Below are 26,858 nucleotides of genomic sequence, written 5' to 3'. Positions count from 1 at the left end.
GGGCCCCCAGGAGTGGTGGAGGGAGCAGGGGGGGAGGGAAGAAGGGGAGGCTGCAGTGGGTGCCTTGGCAGCCTGGGTGACAGTCCCCGCCACGGGAGGTTTGGCCTTCTGGGCGGGGCTCTTGCCCTTTCTTTTCCCCTGGCCCTTCCTGCCCTTTTGGCGGGGGTGGGTTCAGGGCTGGGGCACCAGGGGGCACCACGGCGGAGGCGGTAGGAGCCCCAGAGCCTGTGCCAGCGCCCTCAGCCGCCATGGCAGTAGAGTTCCGGGCGGCCCTGGATGAGTGGGCCGCCGTTTCAGGGATAGAAGGGGTGACAGTGGAGGGGAGAGGGTGGGGGGGGGGGTCACCAGATGACCCTCCAGTGGGCATGGGGGTCACTTTGTTGGGTTGAAGAGGGAGGGAGTTTATTGGGGGTGGGGGCCTTTAAGAAAGAGCGGGGGAGTGGGAAGAGAGTGGAAGGGAAGGAAGGAGTGAGGCGTGGCTGCCCCTCCCCCACTGGCCGGGCTGAGGACCCAGTCAGATGGGGGAAGGGCAGGGCAAGGGGAGTGAGGTCAGGGAAAGGGGAACACAAAAAAAGGCCACAACTCCCAGCACAAGGTGGTAAGATGGCTCCTGTTTCTGCACTGGGATGTGAAGGGATCAAGCTGTGTGTGTGTGTGTGTGGGGCGGGGGGAGCCTCAGGCGCTTAAGTAAAATGAAAATGGGGGGAGGAGGCGTGGGCACGTGGAGGAGGGGTGGGAAGGAGGGGTGGCACAGCCAACTTAGGGGGAGCGGGGGGGGTGCGCCCACATGCGCCTGAGGGGTGGGCCCACAGCAGCTGCCGCAGAGCCTTGAGAAACCAGGGGGAGAAGGAAGGGGCAGCTGGTGAGAGGGGGCCCAGGTGGGGGGGGCCCCAGCGGCAGCTGGGTGTGGGGAGGGCAGTAAGGGGGGATGGCTGCAGGGGTGGGCCAGGGGCCACACCCTAACACCCCACCCCTGGCTGTGCAACCCCCCCTCTGGAGGGCCAGTGGGGAGGGGCCCCACCCAAACTCACCCCTTCCCAAGCCACTCCACAGGAGGTTGTGGAGGGAGCTCAACCGCCGCTTTAAGAGAGCTCCTTACCTTCTCCGGGTGGTGAGGATGCAGCAGCTACTGGATGAAGAGGTGGGCCCAAATAGGGGGCCAGCAGTTTCCTCCCCCAAAAGATGGAAAGGAGGGGGCCCCCCCTGTTAAAGGGCAGGGGGCAAGAGTCCCCCACCCTCCACCCGCTCAGCAGCTCCTGAGAGGACTAGTTGGAAGGGTGGAGGAGTGGGGGGAGAAAGAAGCAGCCTGCCTGCCCGAGGCAGGAGGGAAGCTGACCCCAGAAAAAGGGGGGGAGGGGAGAGACAGCCCTGTGGGGGCTCCAGGCAGCCAGGGGCTGGCTGGCTTCCAGCACCTCGCCTTTCAACCTTGGGGGGCCGGGGGGTCCCACAGCAGCAGCCCTGCAGGAGCCTCCCAGGGGACCTCCGGCATCCTGCCTGGAGCACCCACAGCCAAGCAGAAGGGCCTTCAGGGCCATCAGAGGCAGCTGGGTGGGAGACAGCTCAGCCTAATTAAAGCCAGCTGGTCCCAATGACTGGGCCAATGAGAGGCCTTTAAAACCCTCCACAGTGGGAAAGGAAGGGGGAAGAGAGTGAGAGGAGAGCAGTGCAAGAACAGGTTTGAGATGAACAAAGAACAACAGGAACACCGGAGATCACAGAGAGAGAGAGAGAGAGCGGGAGCTTCTACAAGAGCAAAAGAGAAGGCCCGGGACTGCTATGGCCTGGAGAAGGTACTAGGGGAAATCGTCTGGGGAAGTGGCCCAGGGAGGAGAGTTGCTGTGCCAAGGACCAAGGGAGTCAGCTCCTCCCACTAGCAGCTGCACAGGGTCCCTGGGCTGCAACCCGGCATGAGTGGGTGGGGGCAGGGTTCCCCCCAGACCACGCCTCGTCCCAGCAAGGGCAACAGGGCCCTTAAGGGGTCCTAGTGGACTGGTCAGAGGACAGAGGCCCAGGAATTGGACTGACTTTGTCACACCTCCTACCATGGTACTGGGAAACTGTTACGCTGTTCTGGATACGGAAGACACAGGAGATAAGGAATCACCCATTACAGCAGAAGCAAAGAAGCCTTGTACCACCAAGGCTGGGAGGTCTGCTGCCACCACTATGAGGAAGAAACGTAGGATAGTGGTGGTTGGAGTCTCGCTTCTGAGGGGGACAGAGGGACCCATCCTGTCGCCCTGACATGTCATCCTGGGAGGTATGCTGCCTGTCAGGAGCCCGTATCCAAGACATTACAGAGGTATTGTCGGACTGTCCAGCCTACTGACAAATACCCCATGCTACTCATCCATGTTGGCACAAATGATACTGCAAGGTGTAACCTTGAGCAGATCAAGTGTGAATGCAGGACTCTGGGAGCATCAGTGAAGGAGTTAGGAACACATGTGGTGTTCTCCTCTATCTTTCCTATCAAAGGTAGGGGCCCAGACAGAGACAGGTGCATCCTGGAGGTGAATGCCTGGCTGCGAGGATGGTGTCGCCAGGAGTGCTTTGGCTTCCTTTATCTCAGGAAGTTATTCTATGAAGGACTGCTAAGCAGGGATGGAATTCACCTTTCTAGGAATGGGAAGAATGTATTTGGATTAAAACTGGCTAACCTAGTGAGGGGGCTTTAAACTAGGTTCGATGGGTACAGGTGACCAAAACCCACAGGTACGTGAAAAACCTGGGAGACCTGTGAGTTGGGTTGGAAATGGGAGGGATCATGGGCTATAATAGCAAAGAAAAAAGATGGACTACATAGAATGGGGAGGCAAAAGGAAATCAGTATCTTAGATGCCTATATATACACGCAAGAAGTATGGGTAATAAGCAGGAAGAACTTGAAATCCTAATAAATAAAACACAGCTATGACATAATTGGTATCACAGAAACTTGGTGGGATAATACACATGATTGGAATATTGTTATAAAACGGTACATCTTACTCAAGCAGGGTAAACAGGGAAGAGATGTTGCATTTTCTATTAAAAATGTGCACACCTGGACTGAAGTGGAGATGGATGCAGGAGACAGACATGTTGGGAGTCTCTGGGTTGGGTTAAAGGAGGGTAAAAAACAAGTGTGATGTCATGATAGGGGTCTACTACAGACCACCTAGCCAGGGAGAAGAGGTAGATAAGGCTTTTTCTAAACAACTAAAAAAATTATCCAAAACACAGGATTTGGTGGTAATGGGGGATGTCAACTATTCAAACATATGTTGGGAAACTAACACAGAGAGGTATAGATTATGCAGGAAGTTCTTGGACTGCATGGATGACCTTTTTTTTTTTTATTTCAGAAGGTGGAAAAAGCTGCTGGGGGGGATGCAGTTCTAGATATGATTTTAACAAATAGGGAGAAACTTGTTTGAGAATTTGAAACTGGAAGGTAGCTTTGGGGAAAGTGAGCATGTCATGATTCTAAGAAATAGCAAAAGGGAAAACAGCAAAAATAGAGAGGATTTCAGGAAAGCAAATTTTGGGAGACTAAGGATTCCGATAGGAAGGTCCCATGGGAAGCAAGACTAAGAGAAAACACAACTGAAGAGTTGGCAGTTTTTCAAAGGGACATTATTAAGGACCCAAAAGCCAGCTATACCGCTGCATAGGAAAGATAGAAAGTATGGTAGAACACTGCCTTGGCTTAGCCAAGAATCTTGCATAATCTCAAAATCAAAAAGAAGTCATATAAAAAGTGGAAATTCTGAGAAATTACAAAAGATGAATATAAGCAAACAATACATGTATGCAGGGGGAAGATTAGAAAGGTAAAGACACAAAATGAACTTAAACTAGCAGGAGACAAAGGATAAGAAGAAGTCATTCTATAAATATATCAAAAGCAAGAGGAAGACCAAGGACAGGGCAGTCACATTTCTCAGTGAGGAGGAGACACAATATCAGGAAACTTAAAAAAGGCAGAGATGCTTAATGACTTCTTTGTTTCAGTCTTCACCAAGAAGGCTGATGCAGAAATGCCTAACATAATGTATGCTAGTGGGAAGGGGGTAGGTTTAGAGGATAAAATAAAAAAAGAACAAGTTACCCCAAATTACTTAGAAAAATTACATGTCTGTAAGTCACCAGGGCCTGATGATATGCAGCCTAGAAAATTTAAGGAGCTGATAGAGGAGGTTTCTGAGCCTTTAGCTATTATCTTTGAAAAGTCCCGGAAGTTGAGGGAGATTCCAAAAGACTGGAAAAGGGCAAATATAGTGCCCATCTATAACAAGGGGAAAAAAAGAACAACCCAGGAAACTACAGAACAGTCAGTTTAACTTCTGTGCCGGAAAAGATAATAATGGAGTAAGTAATTAAGGAATTCATCTGGAATAAAATAAGGTGATAGGTAACAGCCAGCATGGATTTGTAAAGAACAAATCATACCAGATTAAACTGATAACTTTTTTTGATAGGATAAGTCTTGTGGATAAGGGAGAAGTGGTGGATGTGGTATACCTAGACTTTAATAAGGCATTTGACTTGGTCCTGCATGATCTTCTTATCAATAAACTAAACAAATACAACTGAGATGGGGCCACTAGAAGGTGGTGCATAACTGGCTGGATAACCATTCACAGAGAGCAGTTAATGGTTCGCAGTCATGCTGGAAGAGCATAACAAGTGCCATTCCGCAGGGATCTGTTTTGGGATTGGCTCTATTCAATATCTTCATCAACAATTTAGATATTGGCAAATAGAGTGTGCTTATTAAGTTTGCAGATGATCCCAAGATAGGAGGGATTGCAACTGCTTTGAAGGATAGGCTCATTATTCAAAATGATTTGGACAAACTGAAGAAACAGTCTGAGGTAAACGGGATGAAGTTTAACAACGACAAATGCAAAGCATGCCACTTAGGAGGGAAAAATCAGTTTCACACACATAAGCCGTGTCTACACGTGCACGCTATTTCGAAGTAGCGGCACCAGCTTCGAAATAGCGCCTGTCACGGCTACACGTGTTGGGCGCTATTTCGAAGTTGAAATCGATGTTAGGCGGACAGACGTTGAAGTCGCTAACCCCATGAGGGGATGGGAATAGTGCCCTACTTCGACGTTCAACGTCGAAGTAGGGAACGTGTAGACGATCCACGTCCCGCAACATCGAAATAGCGGGGTCCGCCATGGCGGCCATCAGCTGGGGGGCTGAGAGATGCTCTCTCTCCAGCCCTTGCAGGGCTCTATGGTCACTGTGTGCAGCAGCCCGTAGGCCAGGGCTTCTGGCTGCTGCTGCTGCAGCTGGGGATCCATGCTGCATGCACAGGGTCTGCAACTAGTTGTCGGCTCTGTGTATCTTGCGCTGTTTAGTGAAAGTGTGTCTGGGAGGGGCCCTTTAAGGGAGCGGCTTGCTGTTGAGTCCGCCCTGTGACTCTGTCTGCAGCTGTGCCTGGCACCCTTATTTCGATGTGTGCTACTTTGGCGTGTAGACGTTCCCTCGCAGGGCCTATTTCGATGTGGTGCTACGCAACGTCGATGTTGAACATCGATGTTGCCAGCCGTGGAGGACGTGTAGACGTTATTCATTGAAATAGGCTATTTCGATGTCGCCACATCGAAATAGGCTACTTCAATGTAGGGTTCACATGTAGACATAGCCTGATACAGCTACACTCCCTCTCAGGAGTGTCCTCTTTTTTGGAAGTCCAAATATGGTAACCCAGGATAAAGGTCAGAAGGTCCTTATTTGGAAAATCAGTCTGAGGCCAAATGATGAGTTCTTGATTACATTCACATTGTTAAGTTTTTAATTCTAAGGTCATTGGAAGTGCACAAATGGTGGTAATCGGGTCTGGTCTGCCTGAGACCCTTTTTTTTTTTTTTTTTGGCCAGGTAGTGAAGGGAAATGAAATGCAAAAATCCGACCAACCTATTGAACGGAAGCCCAACACCTGTCTCAAGAAAAGTCAACACACAATTCAGTTTGGACACTGGGTTGCTGTCCAAAGTTGCTACAGCCAACACCTCTGAGATTTGGGTAACTGCTTTTGTTGCATTTGAAGCTGTATTGTTAATGAATTTGAACATTGCCAAATAGGGTAACTCAAAACCTAATATGTGGTGAAGCTATTGAATCAATATATTAAGGATTCATGCTATTAATAAGGCCTATGGCCTTCTGGAAATAATTATTTATAATCACTCTACTACAGGTTGAACATCTCTAATCTGGAATTCTCTCATAAGACAAACTTTGTAATTGGGCATGATTTTAGTTAGCCAGATGATCACTTATGGTTGTGGCCAAGCTTCCCATACTCCCATAAAGTTTGTTTACAGCCATCAGTCCTGGCTGTCAGTGTTCTGTGCTGTTATTTAGCTCTAAATTATTCCTAAACATCTTCTAAGAGCCCAGTAAGCAGTGGAAGTGTTAGTAATGTGGTAGAAAATATTGACCTCCCATCATCCAGCAAATTGTCTTGTCTGGCATCAGACAGGTCCTGAGGGTGGTGGATGAGAGAGGTTCAACCTATAGAAGATTTACTTGGCATTGCTCAGATCCTTAACTCAAATAAGTGTTTTTTTTTTGTTTTTTTTTTTCCCTTCATTTGCATCACTGATCTGGGGTGGAGCTGGGGATGAGGGGTTCAATATGCAGGCTGCACCAGGGGGAGAGGACTCTTGAGCCGTGTCTACACGTGCACACTACTTCAAAGTAGTGGCACTAACTTCGAAATAGCGCCCATCATGGCTACACGTGTTGGGCGCTATTTCGATGTTAACATCGACGTTAGGCGGTGACGTCGAAGTCGCTAACCCCATGAGGGGACGGGAATAGCGCCCTACTTTGAAGTTGAACATCGAAGTAGGGCACGTGTAGCCGATCCGCATCCCGCAACATCGAAATAGCGGGGTCCGCCATGGCGGCCATCAGCTGAGGGGTTCAGAGACGCTCTCTCTCCAGCCCCTGCGGGGCTCTATGGTCACCATGTGCAACAGCCCTTAGCCCAGGGCTTCTGGCTGCTGCTGCTGCAGCTGGGGATCCATGCTGCATGCACAGGGTCTGCAACTAGTTGTCGGCTCTGTGGATCTTGTGGTGTTTAGTGCAACTGTGTCTGGGAGGGGCCCTTTAAGGGAGCGGCTTGCTGTTGAGTCTGCCCTGTGACCCTGTCTGCAGCTGTGCCTGGCACCCTTATTTCGATGTGTGCTACTTTGGCATGTAGACGTTCCCTCGCAGCGCCTAGTTCGATGTGGTGCTGCGCAACGTCTATGTTGAACGTCGACGTTGCCAGCCCTGGAGGACGTGTAGACGTTATTCATCAAAATAGCCTATTTTGATGTCGCTACATCGAAATAAGCTACTTCAATGTAGGCTTCACATGTAGACGTAGCCATAGAATGGGAAGCACCTGTCTAGGAAGGAGCACTGTGGAAAGGGATTGAGGGGTCCTAGTGGACCACAAGCTACACAGGAGTTAACAGTGTGATGCTGTTGCCAAAAAAAAAAAAAAAAATATCAAACATGATTCTGGGATGCATTTACAGGAGTGTTGTGAGTGAGACATGAGAAGTCTTTCTTTCGCTCTACTCCACGCTGATTTGACCTAAACTGAAGTATTGTGTCCAGTTCTGGGCACCACATTTCAAGAAAGATGTGGAGAAATTGGAGAAGCTCCAAAATACAGCAAAAAGAATGATTAAAGGTCTAGAGAACATGAGCTATGAGGGAAGACTGAAAGAACTGGGCTTGTTTAGTTTAGAAAAGAGAAGACTTAGAGGGGACATGATAGCCGTTTTCAAGTACCTCAAAGAAGGTTACAAGAGGAAGGAGGAAAATTGTTCTCTTTGGTCTCTAAGGATAGGACAAGGAGCAAGGGGCTTAAACTGCAGCAAGGGAGGTTTAGATTAGACATTAGGAAAAACTTCCTAACTGTTAGGGTGGTTAAACACTGGAATAAATTACCTAGGAGGATTGTGAAATCTCCATCACTGGATATTTTTAAGAGCAGGTTAGATAGACACCTATCAGAGATGGTCTAGACCATGGTTTCCCAAACTGGGGGGCATGCCCCCCTGGGGGAGGTGTGAAGAAATTCCGGGGGTGAGGGGGCAAGGCAACTCAGCCCTGCCCCCATCATTTACCTCACCCTTTGCTTCTGGCTCTCAGCCCCTGCCATTTTACGTGGGTGACCCAGCACAGCTGCTATAAAAAGCAGACAGCCAGTGAAGACCCACATGCAAAGGTGAGTGAGTATGGGTTGTGGTGGGGGGAGGAGGAGGAGGATGGGGTTAGATGGGAGGCTGAAGGTGCCTGGCTCAGGTAGGGTGGGATGGGGATGGGGTAAGAGCAGGGGGCTGGCGGTGCCTGGCTTTATGGGAGGAGAGGGGCTGGGGCAGGTGGCTTGCAGGGCTCAGGCAGCCAGCCGGCTTGCAGGACTCTCAGGACTTGGGTGGCTGGGTCTGGCATCGCAAGACTCAGGGGGCTCCAGCTGGTGGGTGGGCAGCTGGCCCCAGTAACATAGGGCTCAGGCAGCTTGGGGTGGCAGCTGGCCTGGGCAGCTGGCCGGCTCCAGCAGTGTGGGGTTCAGGTGGGCAGCTCTGGCACCATGGGTCTGAGGCGGGCAGGGGGCTATAGCAAGCAGCTCTGGTGGCTGGCATGGCGCTCAGGCAGCTAGCCAACTGGGGCTGTCCCGGGCACCCACAAGGGGCCAAGAAAAACTATTTGTGCTTACTTTTAATTTAAAATAATATTTCATATCAAGTTTTTGTTTATTTTAAATTACAAATTAAATTTTTTGTTAAAGGCGTTGGACAGTGGTAAAGAAAAGGAGGGGACATGAGGGTTTCTCAAAAAATCAAAAGGGTTGGGTGTGATGCTGAGAAGTTTGGGAACCACTGGTCTAGGCAGTGTTTGGTCCTGCCAAGAGGGCAGGGAACTGGACTCTGACCTCTCAAGGTTCCTTCCAGTTCTAGTGTTCTATGATACCTTCTGCTCTAACAGCAAATAGTCTAGGGGATTTCCTCACTGTTTCCATTCTCTGAAAGGCTCATCAAATCCAAGAGAACAGAGCATCCTTTCTTCTGAGAATACATGCAGTTTTGGGAAGACCACAGATAAGTAATCCTGTCCTTGCTACTGAGCATGAACCAGTTCTATCACTCTTTGCTATAAGAGAAATTCCACTTCCTGTGAGAATGACCCCACGAGAAATGGTGGGGAAGTGGATTTTGGAGGAAGTAGGGGTGCAAACACTAACACAGAACCAGCAGAGATGACTGAGCATCCATTTGTCAAGTGTTATTGCACTTCATGTGTTGACAAAGTGCTAGATTGCTGCCAAAAGGTGTGTGAGAGTCAGGAGGTGTTGGACTCAAGTGTTCTGCACCTCTCAAGATGAATCAAAAACAATATTTAGGTGTGGTTTGGGATTGGATAAGAAACCCACTGCAGAAGGTATGGGGAAACAGGTCTTCTGAGCTCTCTGATTCTTATAGGGTGACTCTAAAGATCTCTTATAGAATAAATATTGAACCATCCATCTACAGTTGCTGGTGGCGTTATCTGTTCAGGGCAAATGTATATATTCCCAGCGAGTGGAGAGTGGCCCTGGAGTCCTTTGAAGTGTGCAAGGACATCTTCTGATTAAAAATATGAGTATCACAGAAGGCAAGGTCCTCTGAAGTGCTCTGGACTTCTCTGGGAAACCTTGAACAATGGAGGTCACAATTCCCTCTTCATCATGACAGCAACAGCCATTGCCCTGGAAGATGCAGGGCAACAATCTTGCCTTCCTCTATGACAGCCTGGAAAAATTAGGTTACTTATATGTAACTGCATGTTCTTCAAGACATGTGTTGCCTACCTCTGTTCCATTGAGGGCTTATGTGTATGCATTATGTGTGGGTTTAGAATAGAGACAGCGACCACATATCATGAAGAACAGGTAATAGTTACAGGTAATAAACCTTGTTTACTTCTCTGAGCGATGGTCATTATAGCATTCCACCGAGGGCGAGTAACACGTAGTATACCTGTGTGTGAGGATGGTGCAAGGAAACTGTAGAATGGGAAACCATTGTTCTGAATAAGCACGCCATGGAATTATGCACTACAGCATAGTGTATGGAAAGGTATGCACAGAATGCCACATGGCAGCCATGCATACGTCTGTGAGGGGCATGTTGTGGCGTGCAGCTGTAGTTGTTGCTTGCATTCTCATAGAATGGATCCATCCCCCTTCAAGTGGGGATCACCCCATAACTGATAGCAGCACATAATGCACCTCAAGATCCACTTGGAGATTATCTGGGTAGAAATCACTTGCCCTTTGACTCTCTCCACTAGGTCTAGAAAAAGCAGAGGAGATTTGCAAAATGGTTTTGTCCAATCAGAATAAAAGGCCAACAATGAAAACATCTAAAGTACAAAGCCTTTCCTAGCTAGAGGCTTGAGGAAGAAGGTAGGTAAACATTTGAGGTAACTGAGCTGGAACTGGGAAACCATCTTCAGCAGGAATCTGAAAAAACTCATTTCAAGTCTTTATGAAGGAAATTACTTGATCTTAGGACTTTTCTTCAAAGTCTACAATCTGTCTGGGTGACCTATAAAACTGATTCATCCTATACAGCCAGAATGTGTTCAGAAAAAACTACTGTATGGAGTTTTGCATTGACAAGACTCATACAGAAACTGTTACTTGAACATTCATACTGCACCTGCTTGGTTGATAGACTCACTTCACCCACTCCTTAAACGGTCTGAGGCAAAGTGTGACGTTTGATATGAAAGTACTATGTGATCAAACAGCCAGGAATGTGCTTGAAGTAACAGCCATGAGCCCAAAGAGATGAATAATACAAATCTGTTGAGGAAGAAAGGCTTGTGTCATTCTTAAACTGAAGACTGCTCCAGTTAGCTCTGTCAGCTGGGTATGAGTTAGAATTAATTTGCTGTGACAGAATCTTTTCCTCATTTGGCCTCAAAGTCAAGAACTAAGGTAATTTTGTTACATATGAAGACCCTTTGGCAAATGGAGTAACCAAGCAAAAGCACCTTGAATTAACAATGTGCACCTGCCACCAAAAATAAATGAGATGCATCTGACAGGAATTATCTGACACATGAAAGTAAGCTGTAAGTTACGAATCAATCCACGGTATCTAGGAAAGGAATTAAAAATGTGAAAGTTACCATCTGTTACTTGATACAACAAATAATCGTTGTGACACTTGAAACTAGGAGAGTTCACTACCACCTCTCTGGAATCAGGACATATGAAGAACAGAATTCTCTGCCATTACTCACTTATTCCACTGCACTCGGGTAAAGTAGAAGAATGCCCTCCTCTTGAAGTGGTCTTTGTGAGAAGGGTCTGCTAGGAGAGAGAGTGTTCAGGGTAGGAGAATGAAAGGAGTGAAACTAGATAACAGCCTTTCTGAATGACTTCAAGGACTTTGGGATTTCTACAAGAACACTTCTGGAAAATAGAAAGGCAGACACCAAAAGGAGAGCATAGATCCTTACAGTTTATTTCAAAGCACTTAGCTGCAGCATCAAATGAATTGATTTTGGATAGATGCAGTTTGAGATGCCAGCAAAAAAAGCAAAATCCTTTCTTTTTGATAACATGGTCTCTTTCTAAAAGATTCTGTGGGTTTTTGATTATAGAAATAAAATTAGGACAGCCTTCATCTTGAATTCGCCTGACGTTTCAATAGGTTTCTCCAAGAGTTTCTCTATATTGTGACACCAATAGGTATCGATCTTGCATCTGTGTCAGAAGCATCCATTACTACTTTTATAGTTGTCTTATCAATTACTTGTCCTTCAGAGAAAAAAGAATCAGGAAATCCTGTTCATTGAAGGTAGCTATATTTGGTTTAAAAATGACAACAGCTGACTCTTCTGAATTGTAAACTAGCCCAGTAATACAACTGCCTTCCAAAAGAATCCAATTTCTTTGAATCCTTGTCTTTTGGGATGGATTTGGGTGAAACAGGCTGCCTTGATTTTTTATTTGTAGCCCTCACAACCAAGACATTTGGGTCAGAATGAGCAAAAATAACCAAAAACCTTTTGGAGAGACTTGATTACAGTGCATTCATTTCAATGTCGAAAAGACAGAGTTTAGGGTCTCCCAAAGAACTCTGGCTGAGTTTAGAATCCCTTACTCAGAGATATTATTAAATGCCCCTAGACATTGGATGCATTGTATCAAACAGGTTTTCTGACCTTCTTGGACCATTTCTAGTGGCACTTCCACAGTTTTGGCCATCATCTTAAGGAAGTCCCAAAAAGCTTTGAAATTAACAAATGTACAAAGGAATACTGGAATGATAGCTTGATCTGATGAAGATGCAGAAAAATCTTCAGGAGCTGAAGGATCTGTCAGTCAAAATTATCTCCATCCTCACTTTGCATTTTCTTGGTCTTCTGCCTGAACATACCCCATTTAGGGTCACTGGCCAACACTTTAAGGTTCCACTCAGAAGAAATTTACTCCTGACCACAGTGGACAATATTATACTGGGCAGAAGAGTGGGAATGAAAAGATCATGGACATCAGTATGGTCATGACTGAAAACAATAAAGTTTCAACATATGGTGTTATGGTGGCAGTATCCATGTCTCATGAGTTTCACCTGAAGCAAGTCCCCTATACTGAGATAAGGAATGAGATCACATTGTTTTCTAACTCCTAGAAAGCAGCATATTGTGGAGACTAAATGTAGGAAACAAGACAGCAAAAAAATAATATTCCTCAACAGAAGATTCTTTTACTCATCATGGGATAGCAAGATGCTACAGGGCTCCACATTACATGATGACATAGAAAAAGATGTAAGATCTTCAGAACTGAACAGCCCTACCCTTTATGCCCCAGAGAAAGGGCACAAGAGCATGTGGCATGCATGTACAACCCCAACAGACACTTCTGGAAAAAAAAATCCAATCTCTGATGTATGCAGACAAAGAGTAGGATCCATGTGGACACATATCTTGAGAAGTTAGGCTCCATCACAGACAAAACATTACATTCAATACATAAACAATCACCTATTACCTATGGCAAAACTTCCTAATGCATTTAAACCATGGGAGATTATTTAGGAAACATTACACCACTTTACAAAGATGTCGGCCAGAATCCTAATAAAAATGATGGATTTATTTTTCTTCACAGTACTTGTAAAATGTTACCATTATTAATAATGCAAGAAAAACATAGCCAAAATTTAGTTATGTAAGGGAAGAATCCACCCATTTTCTCAGAGGGAATTTGGTAGTGCGGAAATCTATAAAATATATTAGTAAGAAAAATTATTTAGATTTTCTGTTTTGACCTTGCACTGCCTTTATTCTTTGACTTCAGTGGGGATACTGCCAGAGTAACAAACAAAGGACCAGGTGCCATGTGTTCTAAAGGCCAAATCACTATTTTCAAGGAAAAAAAAAAGGCATCCCACTTTATGCATGTATTTTCATTCCCTCTCTTTCATTTATACTAACATATCCTTTTACAATGTTATACCAAATATGCAGCTTATCTTTGCTGCTTATGTGGGCCATGAATCTTAAATTAGCCCATTTTTTGTGAAGTACTGAAAACCCTGAAGATTTAGGAATATTTCGATCTGCCTGGGTAACAGTGCTTGAAAATTTTAAGCATCTAGAAAGAAATATGTGATTATATTACTTTTCCAGTATGCTCTCTTTTTAATTCAGGCTTCAGGAGTCTGGCACAGTTAGACTTGGTCCACTCATGCAATAAAAAACAATGAATTTGTGAAGTTACTTGGACTCTGGAGCAAGTTGAAATTGGACTTTCATCACCGAAAAAACCATGTTGTTAGTCTTTAAAGTGCCAAATTTCTGGTGCTTTGTTCTGTTGGACTTTCAGAGTATGTTAAACAGCGACTACCCACTGTGCCTTGTTTTTTATGACATATGGAAAGCTGTTCAACCTTAGGAGATACATAATACAGGTATTTTTCATTTTTAACAAGATGAATATTTTAGAAGTAGCTTTAACTGTGGTTTAATTCGATTTGAGTAAAAAAAGAGCAGTATAGACAGACAAATGGATGTCTGACAAGAAGGGTTAAAAATTAACGAGCTGCTCATTACTGGGCTGAATTCAGTCCAGTTGCTACTGAGAAAACTCTCCCTTTAGCTGTTTTTCAAAGGAAACCCCTTCTATTCAATAGTTACATAAATGGCAGTGGTAAAATTCATTGAAATGGGCTTTAGGTATTTTTGCTGAAGTCCAATCCTTTTTCCCAGAAAACAAGATAAACTGTTACTAATAAATAAGGGGCGGGGGGGAACAAAAAGCAAAAAAGGTAGTTTCTATCTCTGGTGTGGAATCTCACTTGCAACCTCACTGCTAGAAAAGCACAAGCACAGCACACAGTCTAACCAGACACTTTGGAACCTGTCAAAAGTTGCACCAATATCAGGATGTTAGGGAATGATTTAGATAACCTTTTGGTCACAGACTCACCAGCGGTATTAGTCAGCTAAGACAACTATTAGAAGGAAAAAAAAAAAAGAAGAGGGATGGGAAAAAGAGCAAATAAGCTGGGAAGGAAAAAAGAAAAATTGAGGTGATGACAATATCTCACATCTGAATTCAGCCAGAACCTGTGGAGATGATGATGTTATCTGAAACTGAATCTCTCTCCTGGTCCCATCCAGTCAGGACATCTCTGAGGATCCAGACAGCAAAGACTCTACAATATCACAGGGGGTCCCGTGGTCCCAGGACACCAAGGATGGCAACCATGAATGCACTACTGGAGGCTGCTAGAAGACAGGTGCCTCCTAACTCCCCCATCCCACCAAAGTCCTTTCTTTTAAAACCTACAAAAGGAGTGATAGGTAGAACAACCCATTCCCTCATTATTTTGTTTTTCAATTATGCCTCATTTCTGAAATGCCAATTTTGGTTCTTTGTTTTCTGGTCCCAGTTTTCATCCACCGCACTTAATTTTAACACAGCCACTGAATTATATCAATAGACCTTTTTGTTTGGACTAATTCAGCCTGTCTCCCTTTTGCACCTTTTCTCATCAACATTTATTGTTATAGGTTACTGAATATTTTTATGAATTTTCACACACTTCCTACAATTTGGGTAAATTTGTAGATCCAGCTATCAAAACGTGCCTCACCATCAGCACTTCAGTTTGGAGAAAGAAAGCCTGAACTAGTCGTCTTTCCTCATAACTAATCTCCAGCTTCTATTGACAAGCACACCATCCTTTCCATCACCCAGACGTGGCCTCAGTTGAATGTTTATCTGTATCTTCGTCCGGCATATGGTGTCTCTCACCAAACTATAACTTCTTCCACTTCAATCACAGGCTACACCACAGTAATGCTAATCCTGGAACTTTTCCTTGCAACAAACCCCATTGCCAACTTTGTCCACCTATTTAGTCTACAGATACCACCACTGGACCTAACTACATTAGTTACAAGGTCAAGGGCTCATTCTCATGTACCTCTATCAATATTACATATGCCATTATGTACCAGCAACGCCCCTCCACTATATACTTCGGACAAACTGGTCAAACTCTTCAACAAAGAATGAATGGACACAAAGCAGACATCAGAAATCTCAATATACATAAGCTAGTACAGTGAGCACTTCAATGGAGTGGGCCATACTGTTAAAGACCTGAGAATATGCATCTTACAACAAAGAGACTTTAAAAACAGATTACATAGGGAGATTTGTGAATTGGAGTTCATATTCAAATTTGACACATCAACACTTAGTATGAACAAAGACAACAATTACCTCATGCATTACAAGGACTGCTTCCCTTCCCTTCCTTTCATGCTTGTAATTATCGCAGGCAAGACACTTAACATCCCCCAAGCCCAACCCCCTCCTTCAGTCCCATGTACTTGATTTGTCAGTTTTTATTGCAATTTTTGGACCTCTGTACTTATGTCAGTTTGTACTGGAAATGCTATTGGTCTGATGAAAAATTTGAATATGATATGAGAGTATGGAAGCTACTGAAAGGGAGATGAAACAACAGAAAAGGAAGATGAATTTAGTGTGGGCATTTTGGACAAATGAGGAGAGGTGGGAACTGAGGAGAGTCCGAAAGGATTTTGCTACTATCCACCTGGAAAGCTCATCACCGAATAAATCATTTTGTTAGTTTTTAAAGAGCTACAAGACTGCTGGTTTGTTTTGTTAGAATGCAGACTAACATGGCTACCTCTCTGTTACTATTCTTCCACTTCAGTTTCGCCAAATTCATTTTTTTCCTTTATCTCCACCACTTGTCCGTGCCATGTTCCATGTGGATAGTAGCAAAAGCCTCTCTTACTCTCCTCAGATCTCTCTTACTCTCCTGTCCTCGTTTGTCCAAAATGCCCATGCTAAATTCATCTTCATTTTCTGTTATATCATCCCCCTTTCAGTAGCTTCCAGACTCTCATATCAAATTCAGGTTTCACATATGCATCCCCTTTTCTTCCCATTGCTCCATTCATATCCTCTCATTCCCTAAATCATTGCTTCCTGATGACTGGAATAGCCTTTCACATATCTAAAGCTTCATCTATGCTATGCAGCTTTTAGGAACACAGCTGCATCTACTCAGAAACTCCCCTGCTGGCCTCTTGTTGTATCAAAGAGCAGCAAGGAAAGCAGCACTGGTCACTCCAATGCATGGCTCACAGAACTGTTTCAGGCCCCAGGAAAGCAGGAAGGAGTCTGATTGGCTCTGCTTAAGTCCAGAAGAGAGCATGACAGGAGGGACACTCTGAGGGGCATTACAGAATTACAAGGCTGGACCCCAATCCTACAAGGCACACTGACCTGTGGGCCACTGCCAGAGCCCCTGTCACTCATCTGACAGGTCCCAGTGTCTACATATCTGTCACTGACTCTCCCCCTTGGGGTTTCACTGCACCCTCCATTCCTATAATCACTGCAGAGCAATCATACCCACAACAGAATTAGTGACTGTGTTCACAGTCCAAGACATGATGTCTCCCATTTCTGTGCAAACTCAAGGGTATATCTCCTGTGGCTAAACTTGAGGCACGGCACAGGCACAGTTCTATCAGGGTGGGGGCCAACCCTGAGGTTTCAGGATCATCTCACCACTCACTGGGGATTGTGCTATAGGTTTGTTTGCCTTTCATTTCCTGTTGTCCGAGTCACATACCTCTCCTTTAATGCCACCTTCCCTTTACATCACTGCCCTGTCCCCTGCTTTGTGCTCAAGCTGTGACATTTGGAAGAGGTGAAACAAAGCAAGAGGCAACCCCCAATCAGTGGCAAGGCTGCACTTGTGCTATAAACCCAATGTCTAGGGAGACTGGAGTGGTGCCACTGAGACGCAACTTTAAAAATCAAGTCAGGCATGAAATGCCAAGCGGTATGCAGGACACTACAGAGAGAGGCTCCCACCTAACCAAAGGCAACCCAAGAGAAGGAAAAAAGGAGGATAGCTTGAGGACCAGTCTAACTTGTGCCAGTTGACAACAGCTTCCCAGCACACTCTAAACTCTCCCCAGGAAGGATTTCGGGGAGGGAGGCATGGGAGATAGCACAGCATCCTCTATTCCCCTTCACAACCCCCCTCATGACAGAGGAAATCAGAGCAAGTGCTTCTAGTTGTTTCTGCTAAGAGTCAGCTTTTTAACACTTACTGCTGTTCTCTGATGTTTGGAACTAACCATTGCAGGTATGGTCAGGAGGAAATATTGTAAAATCCACCTCAGTCCATCGCTTCTCAACGTTGTGGATTTTTGAATGACAAATCATTTGCCCTCATCAATCTTTCTTCTTTAACATATGTATTGTGGTAATGACTAGCGCCCCACCAGCTCACAGCCCTCTTGTACTATGCAGTACAATGTAGTATAATACTACCAGGTTAATACAGCGCATCTCATCAGAGGATCTCAGGTATCTTTCACATACTTATCTTCACAACACTCCATGAGGAAAGAAGAATTATGTCCCATTTCATTGCTGGTGAGCTGAGACACTGAGAGGCCAAGTGACTTGCCCAAGGTCAGGCAGGAAGTGTGCAGGAAGGCAGGTAATCCAACCTTCTCTCCAAAGCCCTAGATGAGTGCCCTAACTACTAAACCAACCCTGCCCAAAATAGTCTTCAATTTTGTCTTGCTGTTGTCTTTTTGCCCTTGTCTTTGTACATCACAGTCCCTCAATTTTCTTTTAATTAATTTTAATGATGGTGTTTTAAATATAGTGATTTAATGCAGTTTTAGAAATTACAAAACAAAGTGTCAAAATCTGCCCCATAACAAAAACATTGTAGTTCAGTTAATTTCTACCCCTGCAAAAATAATGTGAGAGAATTTGGTCCTAAGCATCTTGATGCATGGGGGTTAGTGGAGAGCTGAAGAGAGAATGCTTTAAAAATAAATGTACTAATTATTGCTGTCTTTGTCTTAGTTCTTTAGGATAGAGAATGTGTCTTCCCCTTTAAAGAATATATTTTTGAAGCTAAGTAACTGATAAATGGTTAGGTAATGATTGAAAGGGAGGAACATTTACTCAGGTTTAGAGTCTGATGCCCTCATATGTGTCTCATCAGTCTTGTTTTTAAACAGGAAGGCATAATCTAGTTGTCTGACAAACCCAAGAATCTTGAGAGCTAATAAGGGCTCTGTAACTGACTCAGATCCATGACACTCAGATGCGTGCAATACAAATCCGTTTCTCAGCTTCCCCGTCCCTAAAACTTGGATAAACTTGTCTACATCACAGGCATCTTCTGAGATTTAGTTAACCCTTGTACAGCACTTTAAAAATTAAAAGTTTATTAGGAGCACAGCACCATATGAGTTCACGTTACATCAAAAATATAAACGATTATAGGCCCGTACCTCAAGCAGCATACAGATTAAATTTCAGATCAGATATACAGAGATGGCATATGGGATAAAGGGGAAAGGAAAGAAAAAGTCAAAACTGTTTAATTTATGCACCTTTTATACTGACAGTGCTTGAACAGTAGGTGCTAGCTAACATACTTCTTTCGGTTGTCTTTCCAATGTTAACACAGCTGTGTTTTTACTAGAGTCTATATGTCCCAAGTAGGCAAGATATCAAATTGGACCTAAGCAATTAGTCTTTTACTTACCTCAATGTTTTATGTTTTTTTTCTTTAATGTAGAATATTCCTTCTATAAGTGCAAACTATGTTTCTCCTTCTCAATATCTAAAATTAGCTTGAACATACACTGCCTTCTACTTAACAGGAATTGCTAACTAAGCCAGAATATTTTACAAGTTCACAATATATTATGACAACTTTTTGAAATTTAAAAGCCATATGTTTTATTTATTGCCCTCCCTTATTAATATTTTCTACCTTTTCTGCAAAAGACAACTTTGATTACATTTCATTTTTCACCTCTTGTTGGAATCTTGGGGTTCCCTTTGATCCCAAATTATCCTTAGAGGATCAATTGCAATACTTCATTTACCATCTTAGAAATGTCTTGACTTCAACATGTGCAATCTAAAATAGAACTGGAAAGGCTTGTTCGTGTCTGGGTGGCCTCCAGGACCTACTACTGTGACACTCTCTTCCTTGGTATTACAGAAATGTTGATTCATATATTGCAACGGATTCAAGATTCTCAATCCCACATTCTCAACTTCAGTTCTCACCATATTACTTTACTTGTAAAATCTCTGCAATAGTTTCCAGTGAGGTTGCTGATTATTTTAGAATCTAATGACCAAAAATAAAATTCCACATAATCATCTTTTGTAGGTTTATTTTCAATTCTTATTCATTTCCAAAAAACTCAGAAGCAATAATATAGTTCCTGATAGTGTATGTGAGAAAACAGAGCTCACGATCGTGTCTGTTAAATCAAGCAGCTAACTCCTGAAGTCTAGCTGAAAAAGCACCTTTCTACAGTCCATTTTTTCTCCACTTTAATTACTTATTTTTCAAGACGTATTAACATTTTATGTTAGTACAAAGGTGCAAATAGTTTAGCTGGTCACTGAACTACTTCTAACTTGGCAGGAACCTTGACCAAATATTTCTAGGAAATTAGAGTGCATGCACATATGGATAGGAGGCAGACATTCTGTTCCAAGCTCTTTCACTGGCCTTAACAATTTACTGCATTTCACTATCTCAGGGGTCAGCAACCAAAATAGCAAGAAGAGCCATTTTTTCCAATTCAATAAAAAACTCAATAATTCAAGAGCCACAATGGATGTGAATATGAGACAGTCCTTAATAAATAACATCAAACCATACTTTTGTTACTCCTATTTTAATAACAGTGCACATACAATGACTTGTAATGTGATACATGTTTAATTCAGGACCTTCACAAACTTTTTACATATTCTATTTCTGCACACTTTACATGTGTGTTTGTACCACTGTCTTCCTGAATTTCAATTCCAAACCTCCTCTCTCTGGAGGATGCTAACTAGAAGGAGTTATCCAGAATTTCGAGATCACATAGTGTTTGCGATTTACATATGAGTTGTTTATTTTTGAGCATTTAGACATTTTGCTTTTTACTTTGCAATTATAGTATTGGGAGCCACAAAGAAGTCTTTAAAGAGCCGCATGTGACCACTGCACTATCCTAATTGTTAAACATCAAATCAATTACTCGCAGAAGGTGGACACATATCATTACACCCATTTTGTAGATTAGGTTCATTCTCTGAACAGAGCCCAGTTCTGCCAATAAAATTATAATCAGAGTTGCGCTTGGGTATCAATGCTAGAAACAGTCAGAATTCAGAAGACTTAATGTGGTTGTCACAACTCACTGCAGCAGTAAGCAAAGTAATTGCCTGTTATATCTAGAAAATCGAGCACTATCCCGCTCTGATTTCTAACACTGGACCTATTTAGGTTTCTATCAATATACAAAAATTTCTATACATTATAACAAAAGTGACAGCTCAGACCACTGATTTTAGCAAAGTCTGAAACCCCAAAACAAAAGGAAATACACTATCCATAGAACATCTCCACAGGACAAACATAACAATCCTATTTCAAATAATATTATTGTTTGTATTTTATCAATCACATGAGAAAAATGTAATGAATTAGTAAAAAAGTAATTAATTAGTCTTTAGTCATTTTTTAATATTGCTTCTGGACAAAGTACAAGAAAGCTCAGTGTATAATTTCCCATTTTACTTCTACTAAGCATTGGCACTGCTTAGTAATTTCCTTAAGATACGTCATGTTTCACTTCTCAAACCCAAATATTGCCATTAAATATTAAGTTGTACAAGTGTCCTGAATAAGATATTCTCTCAATCCTAAGGATAATTGTAGTAAGATCATAAACTAATGAAGATTTAAATTTACTATCAGTAAAACTCAACAATCATAAAAAAGTACTTGCTTGATAGCATAGCGACACAACCCAGATAACACTAATCAACAATTGGCCACACTACTAATTCAAATATATATATATCATGGTTAAGCAGAGCAGATGATGCAGGGCCCCCATTATTCTGATCAAAGTACAACCGATTTTGTGATTAGAATTCTTTATCCCAACCTATCACATTCTAGAGAAGTTTCATGGCTACAAGAAGTCTTCATTAAATGTTGCTGAAGTACAGTAAACCCCCGTTTTATGGGGCTTCATGTTACACAAAACTCTCATTAACGCAAGTTTTGCACAATGTGAAGTGCCTGGGCTGTCAGCCTGCCTAGATTCCCGCAGCTACGGGCAGCCATGCAGGCTAAGAGCCCTTTCCCCTGCATTCCCAGAGCGGCACTAGGCACCTCTCTGGGAAGGTAAGGGGAAGGGTTTTAACTCAACTAGCTACCTGTCGCTGCGGGCACCCAGGCAGGCTAAAACTCTCTTCCCCCTGTCCCGGAGCCCCACGGAAGCGGCTGCCGTGGGCACTCCCCACCTGGAGCCCTGGGGAAGCATCAGCCACAGGCTTTCCTGACCTCAGAGCCCTGTGGAAGTGGCAGCCGAAGGCCCTCCCAGCCCCAGAGAAGCAGTGGTCGCGGACCCTCCCAGCCCTGGAAGACTGAAGAAGCAGCAGCCATAGGCACTCCCAGCCCTGGAGTCTCCAGGAAGCAGTGGCCGCAGGTGCTCCCCACCCAGAGCCCCAACCCATCCCCAAAGTTCTCCATGACCTATGTGAAATTCGAGGCATGCAAGGGTTGCATTCCACGAGGGATTACTTTGCATAAATTCTCGACACCTTTGCATCAGAAAGCTTAAAAACTAATGTGATAAAGGCCAAATCCTACACTTTTTAAATGAACATTTACCCAATAATTTAAAAAATCATTTGGGTTATTCCTATGATATTTTAAAACAAGTCCTATGAACTGTTGTCTGAAAAATCCTTTTCAAGTGAATTGCAACACCTCCTATTAATTACGACCAAATGTTTAAACCTATATTTCCTCTGCAAGATGCTTGAGCAAGTTGCTTTTTACTCAATAAGGGAAGAAAATGTTAAATCTTACAAGACTAAATTATCCCCTTTAGGAAGCCAAAGCTCCAATAGCATATGTAGTTACACGGTTTGTGAGCATTCGTTAAAAATCCCAGTTTAAAAAAGTTAATGTACACTTCTAAATTCTAAAGGAAATTTGACATGCAACCTATTCTGTTTTCATTACTGTAGGATGGGAAAGTTTTTATGGAAGTATATATATATCGTATTACACAAAAGAAGAGATTATTTACTGTAACTGGAATGCCTTCAAAATGTGTGATCCCTATCTTTATTTAACACATGGGTATGCATGCATGCCAGGCATCTGAGTCAAGGAAGTTTTTTTCAAAACAGTGTCCATTAGTCCACACGTGTGCTATGTCTTCTCGTGCTCTCAACCAAGGGTACAAGAAGCAGTGCAGGTTGACCCCATTCCAGTTTCTCCTCTTACCGCACGGTGGTGAAGTCCAAAGCAGAGCATATTTCACGTTCATTGATAAAGAGGACAGACAGCTTTATAAGCCTTCTCTGTATAAAACTTTTACACAAAGATGTATTTATCTGTGGTTTTGGTCCCTTTTGGGGGGTTTGTTTCCTAGGTACTGAGCCTTTAGAACCAAGTGCTTCCAGAAGTGATCTGGTTCAATGTCTGTATGGCTCTGGAGGGGAGCAGGAACCCCAAATCTGCCTTGCCTGGGAGAGACCAGCAGATCTGGCCCAGCAGAACAGGGAGCGCCAGGGAGCAAAAAGGTGGGCCTCAGGGGCATGTTCAGCATACAAGCAGACAGCCCTAGGGGAACTTCTGTGATTCCACCTCATCACAATATCAATAAATGGTTCTTAAATTTCTACAAAGATCTCTATGTATTAGAGACAAATCCCTCCAACACAAGTATGGGATCAATTAAAAATATCACATTATCACAATTTTCTGCAGACTTGCATGACAGCCTTGACACTCCTCTAATGGAGGATGAGATAACTAATGCAATTAAGAATCTGAAAATGGAGGAGGGCCCCTGGTTGAACTGTTTTCCACACTGAGTTTTATAAACACTTAATTGAACTAGTCCAACAAGATGCTTGAACTGTTCAATGAGTCACTTCTTGATGGAACCCTTACCCCTACAGAAAAATGAGTCCAAGTATCAGTTTATTCAGCGTCATAAATTCCATGGCCAGAAAGGACCATCGAGATCATCTAGTCCAGGGGTTTGTAACCCACCCTCCAGAGTTGCATGTGGTTTCCTAAGGACTTCTTTGTGGCTCCAAATATTATAATTGCAGTTAAAAATAACCTTCTGATTATTTAGGATAAATGGTGAATGTCAAACAGTCCAAAAACAAACAACTCATTTCTAAAAAGCAAATGATGTGTGATCTCAAAACGTTAGATAAAGTCTCCTTACATATGTGCAGTGCATTGTGGGATATGATTATGTATCTGTGTTTTGATCATGTTGCTAATAAAGTCTTGATTTTGAAAAGGAAAAGGAGCCTTGCAGCATTCCCATTGTGAAGGGCAACATGCATTTAAAAAGAAAACAAATTAAACGTGAAATGAAATTGGCATAATTAAAGTGAGGTTGGAATGGCTTCAAAAAAGAGGAACACTGAAGCTGAATACAGAGAATTTCAAACTGAACACACCTAATCCTTCGCATTTATATTGAGTTCAGCTGGGCTCCCCATATACCTCATTTGCAATGAGAAAGTCACCAACAACAAAAAAATGCAACCTCGAGAGAATATATAAACAGTCTGTGACCATCCTGCAGTAAACATGTATCGCATTACAAATCACTATAAGAGCTGTTCTGAAAAAAGCAGTTATAAAAAGTATTGTTTGATGTTATTTATTAAGGACCATCACATAGTCACATGTATTACATCTCTTGAATTATTGAGTTTTTACTGAATTTGGAAAAAAAAAAAGATGCCTCTTCTTCTTATTTTGGTTGCCAAACCCTCACATAGTCTGAACTCTTTGTAACAGCCTACAGCACTTCCCAAAATAATTCCTGCAGCAATTCTTTAACAAAAACATCCAAATTTTATTTTTAAATGGTCAGTGATGAAGAATACATAAAACTTTAGTAAAATGTTCCAATAATACATTATTCTCACTATTAAAACCACATGCCGTATTTTGTGTCTGTATTTGTCTAGATTCAACATCCAGACATTGAAGCACTTATTCTATTCTACACTGAGAACCGACTACAATTAAATATTTGCTACCCATATATTTAGCTTCTGGATCCAACTGCTATATTCAAGCCCAGCCTCTCACATCATGACCAACAACGTAATCATGGATAACCAGGTGTTCGGGGCACTGTAGAAGCTGCATGGGACTAGCCTAGCAAAGAGAACAATTACCTATACAGGGAAATCCAGATGTGCAAATTAGGAACAAACCTATAATTTGGAAGGAATGGTGGGACAGGAGCACCACATAGACTTTCCAATTAATTAATAGTGAGGACTGTGTCCCTTTTCTAATACCTTTTCTTTTCTAAAAAAGTGATATTATGAATTATCATCTTGAGCTCAGTGAAAGCACTTACAATATGAGCATTTACTAATACAGAAAGGTTGGTTATATAGCTACCCCGGCACAGTGCGTTAACTGGCATGACACCATTGCTCGGCTGGGACAGCGGCAGAGCTGGTAGATAACAGAAATTTTCTGTACATCATTTAGCATGGACACATAGGACTGCCAGAGGCCCCAGAACTACTGGGGGACTTTCGAAATATTTCAAGAACACTGCAGCCCTAGGCTCAAGATCCATGGTTTACCAAAGAGGAGGAACTCATTAGAATTCCTTGGGAAAGCTTTAAAAGGGGCTTTGCCACCATTCTTAAAAGCATTTCAATGTCAGAACATACTACAGTAGACCCCCAACATACAGGATTTCGCCTAACACGTTCCTTGCATTAAAGCAAGGTGAAATAGTGAGTGGAGGACGGCCGGGAGCCAGGCTGCCAACTAATTCCCTGCTCCTCCTGACTTGCACAGAAATTGAGTTACACATGGTTGCCCAGGAACACAACCTACGTATAACTCGGGGGTCAACTGTATGTAAGATTTAAAACGTCTCTGGAACATAGACTATGCTTGATGAAATAAATGATTTTGTACAGAGGAGACTGGATACTACATATGTTGCACAAGACAAAAGTCTTCTCTTCTGATGTTTGTTTGTGCTGTAATAAAATACAGCTGTGGTAAAGGCCTATACAACATCAGGCAGCTCTGGAAAAATGGTGGGCATAAAAATTAAAATGGTGTTTTGACTTCAGCAGCCAGGGCTATGCTGATAAGTACATTTTAGGATATTTACCCCCTAAGCTTTGTTTAATTTATTAGGAGATCCTGAAAATGTACAATATTCAGGAACAGAACAAATTGTAAATCATTAACTTTTTAACACTTGTTATTTTTCTTCACAAAAATCTATTTAAAACATTACACAAAAAAGACAGGTCAAGACTAACTATTGCTTGTAGAATAACCATGTAATTCTGAGTAGTAAAATCAAGAGATATTTAAAAGTTTAATTATTGTAAAAGTCATTTTGCAGAGTATCACAAATAAACTGTACACATTTTAATGGAATTTGCAGACTATGTATTAAACATCAATTTTACATAGAGATTTTCACATTAAAAACATGTACATTAAGCTATAACATATTATATGAACCAATTAACTAAAAGTACAATTTAAATACAAGAGAATGTGAAGATCTGAGACTCTAACCCACAAAATTAAACACAAAGTTCTTTACTAGTCTTTGCAATTATACTGCTGTTGATATGGTATATAGAATGGGATATTTTCTTAAGTCAGAGGCAGAAGAAGCACTATCTAGTGAATTACATTTTTTTCTTCATTCTGAAATTATTCACTTTTTAAAAGGAATGCTCAAACTTTAGGCATTCAGATAATGTTTTAATTATCTGAAAATAAAAATTATTTAGAAATTTAAAAATACAGATAACAAATTATTAAAATAAACCTACAATTGCACTTGCAATACCATATATAAATGTACTCTTGTAAGAAAGGCTCACTTACCAAATTGCCCATGTAGATTGTAAGCAGACCTCTCCTACAAACAAAAATGATCAGATTAGCAAATAAAACACACATCAATATTAATCACCCATCATGATTAATACAAAACAAAATACAGGTTGCTGTTAGTGAAAGAGGTTAAAACAGAGAACGTAACCCAAGTCTGCCAGGCAAACGTATCGAGAAGGAACTACACCAACAGTAAAAGCTACATCAAGCACACAGCTCCTATGTTAGACACAGAAATACATAAGAAACTATACATTTCCCTAAATGAGCTTCTCTTTCTCAAACACACAGACCATTCCT

General features: G+C 42.7%; 1 protein-coding gene across 2 annotated transcripts in view; it reads right to left on the bottom strand.

The window, feature by feature from the left end:
• The window catches only part of TMEM135 (transmembrane protein 135), a 433,205-nt gene that overhangs the window by 309,794 nt on the left and 96,553 nt on the right, over positions 1-26,858 (bottom strand). For both annotated transcript variants that reach the window (XM_074983922.1, XM_074983931.1), the window contains one exon: positions 26,550-26,583. In XM_074983922.1, coding sequence (XP_074840023.1) covers positions 26,550-26,583 — 34 coding nt within the window. The remainder of the gene's footprint in view (positions 1-26,549; positions 26,584-26,858) is intronic.

Source organism: Carettochelys insculpta, chromosome 1 (assembly GCF_033958435.1).
Source record: "Carettochelys insculpta isolate YL-2023 chromosome 1, ASM3395843v1, whole genome shotgun sequence".
Taxonomy (NCBI): domain Eukaryota; kingdom Metazoa; phylum Chordata; order Testudines; family Carettochelyidae; genus Carettochelys; species Carettochelys insculpta.
The sequence above is the reverse complement of the archived record's forward strand: the minus strand, read 5'-3'. Positions and strand labels throughout refer to the sequence as shown.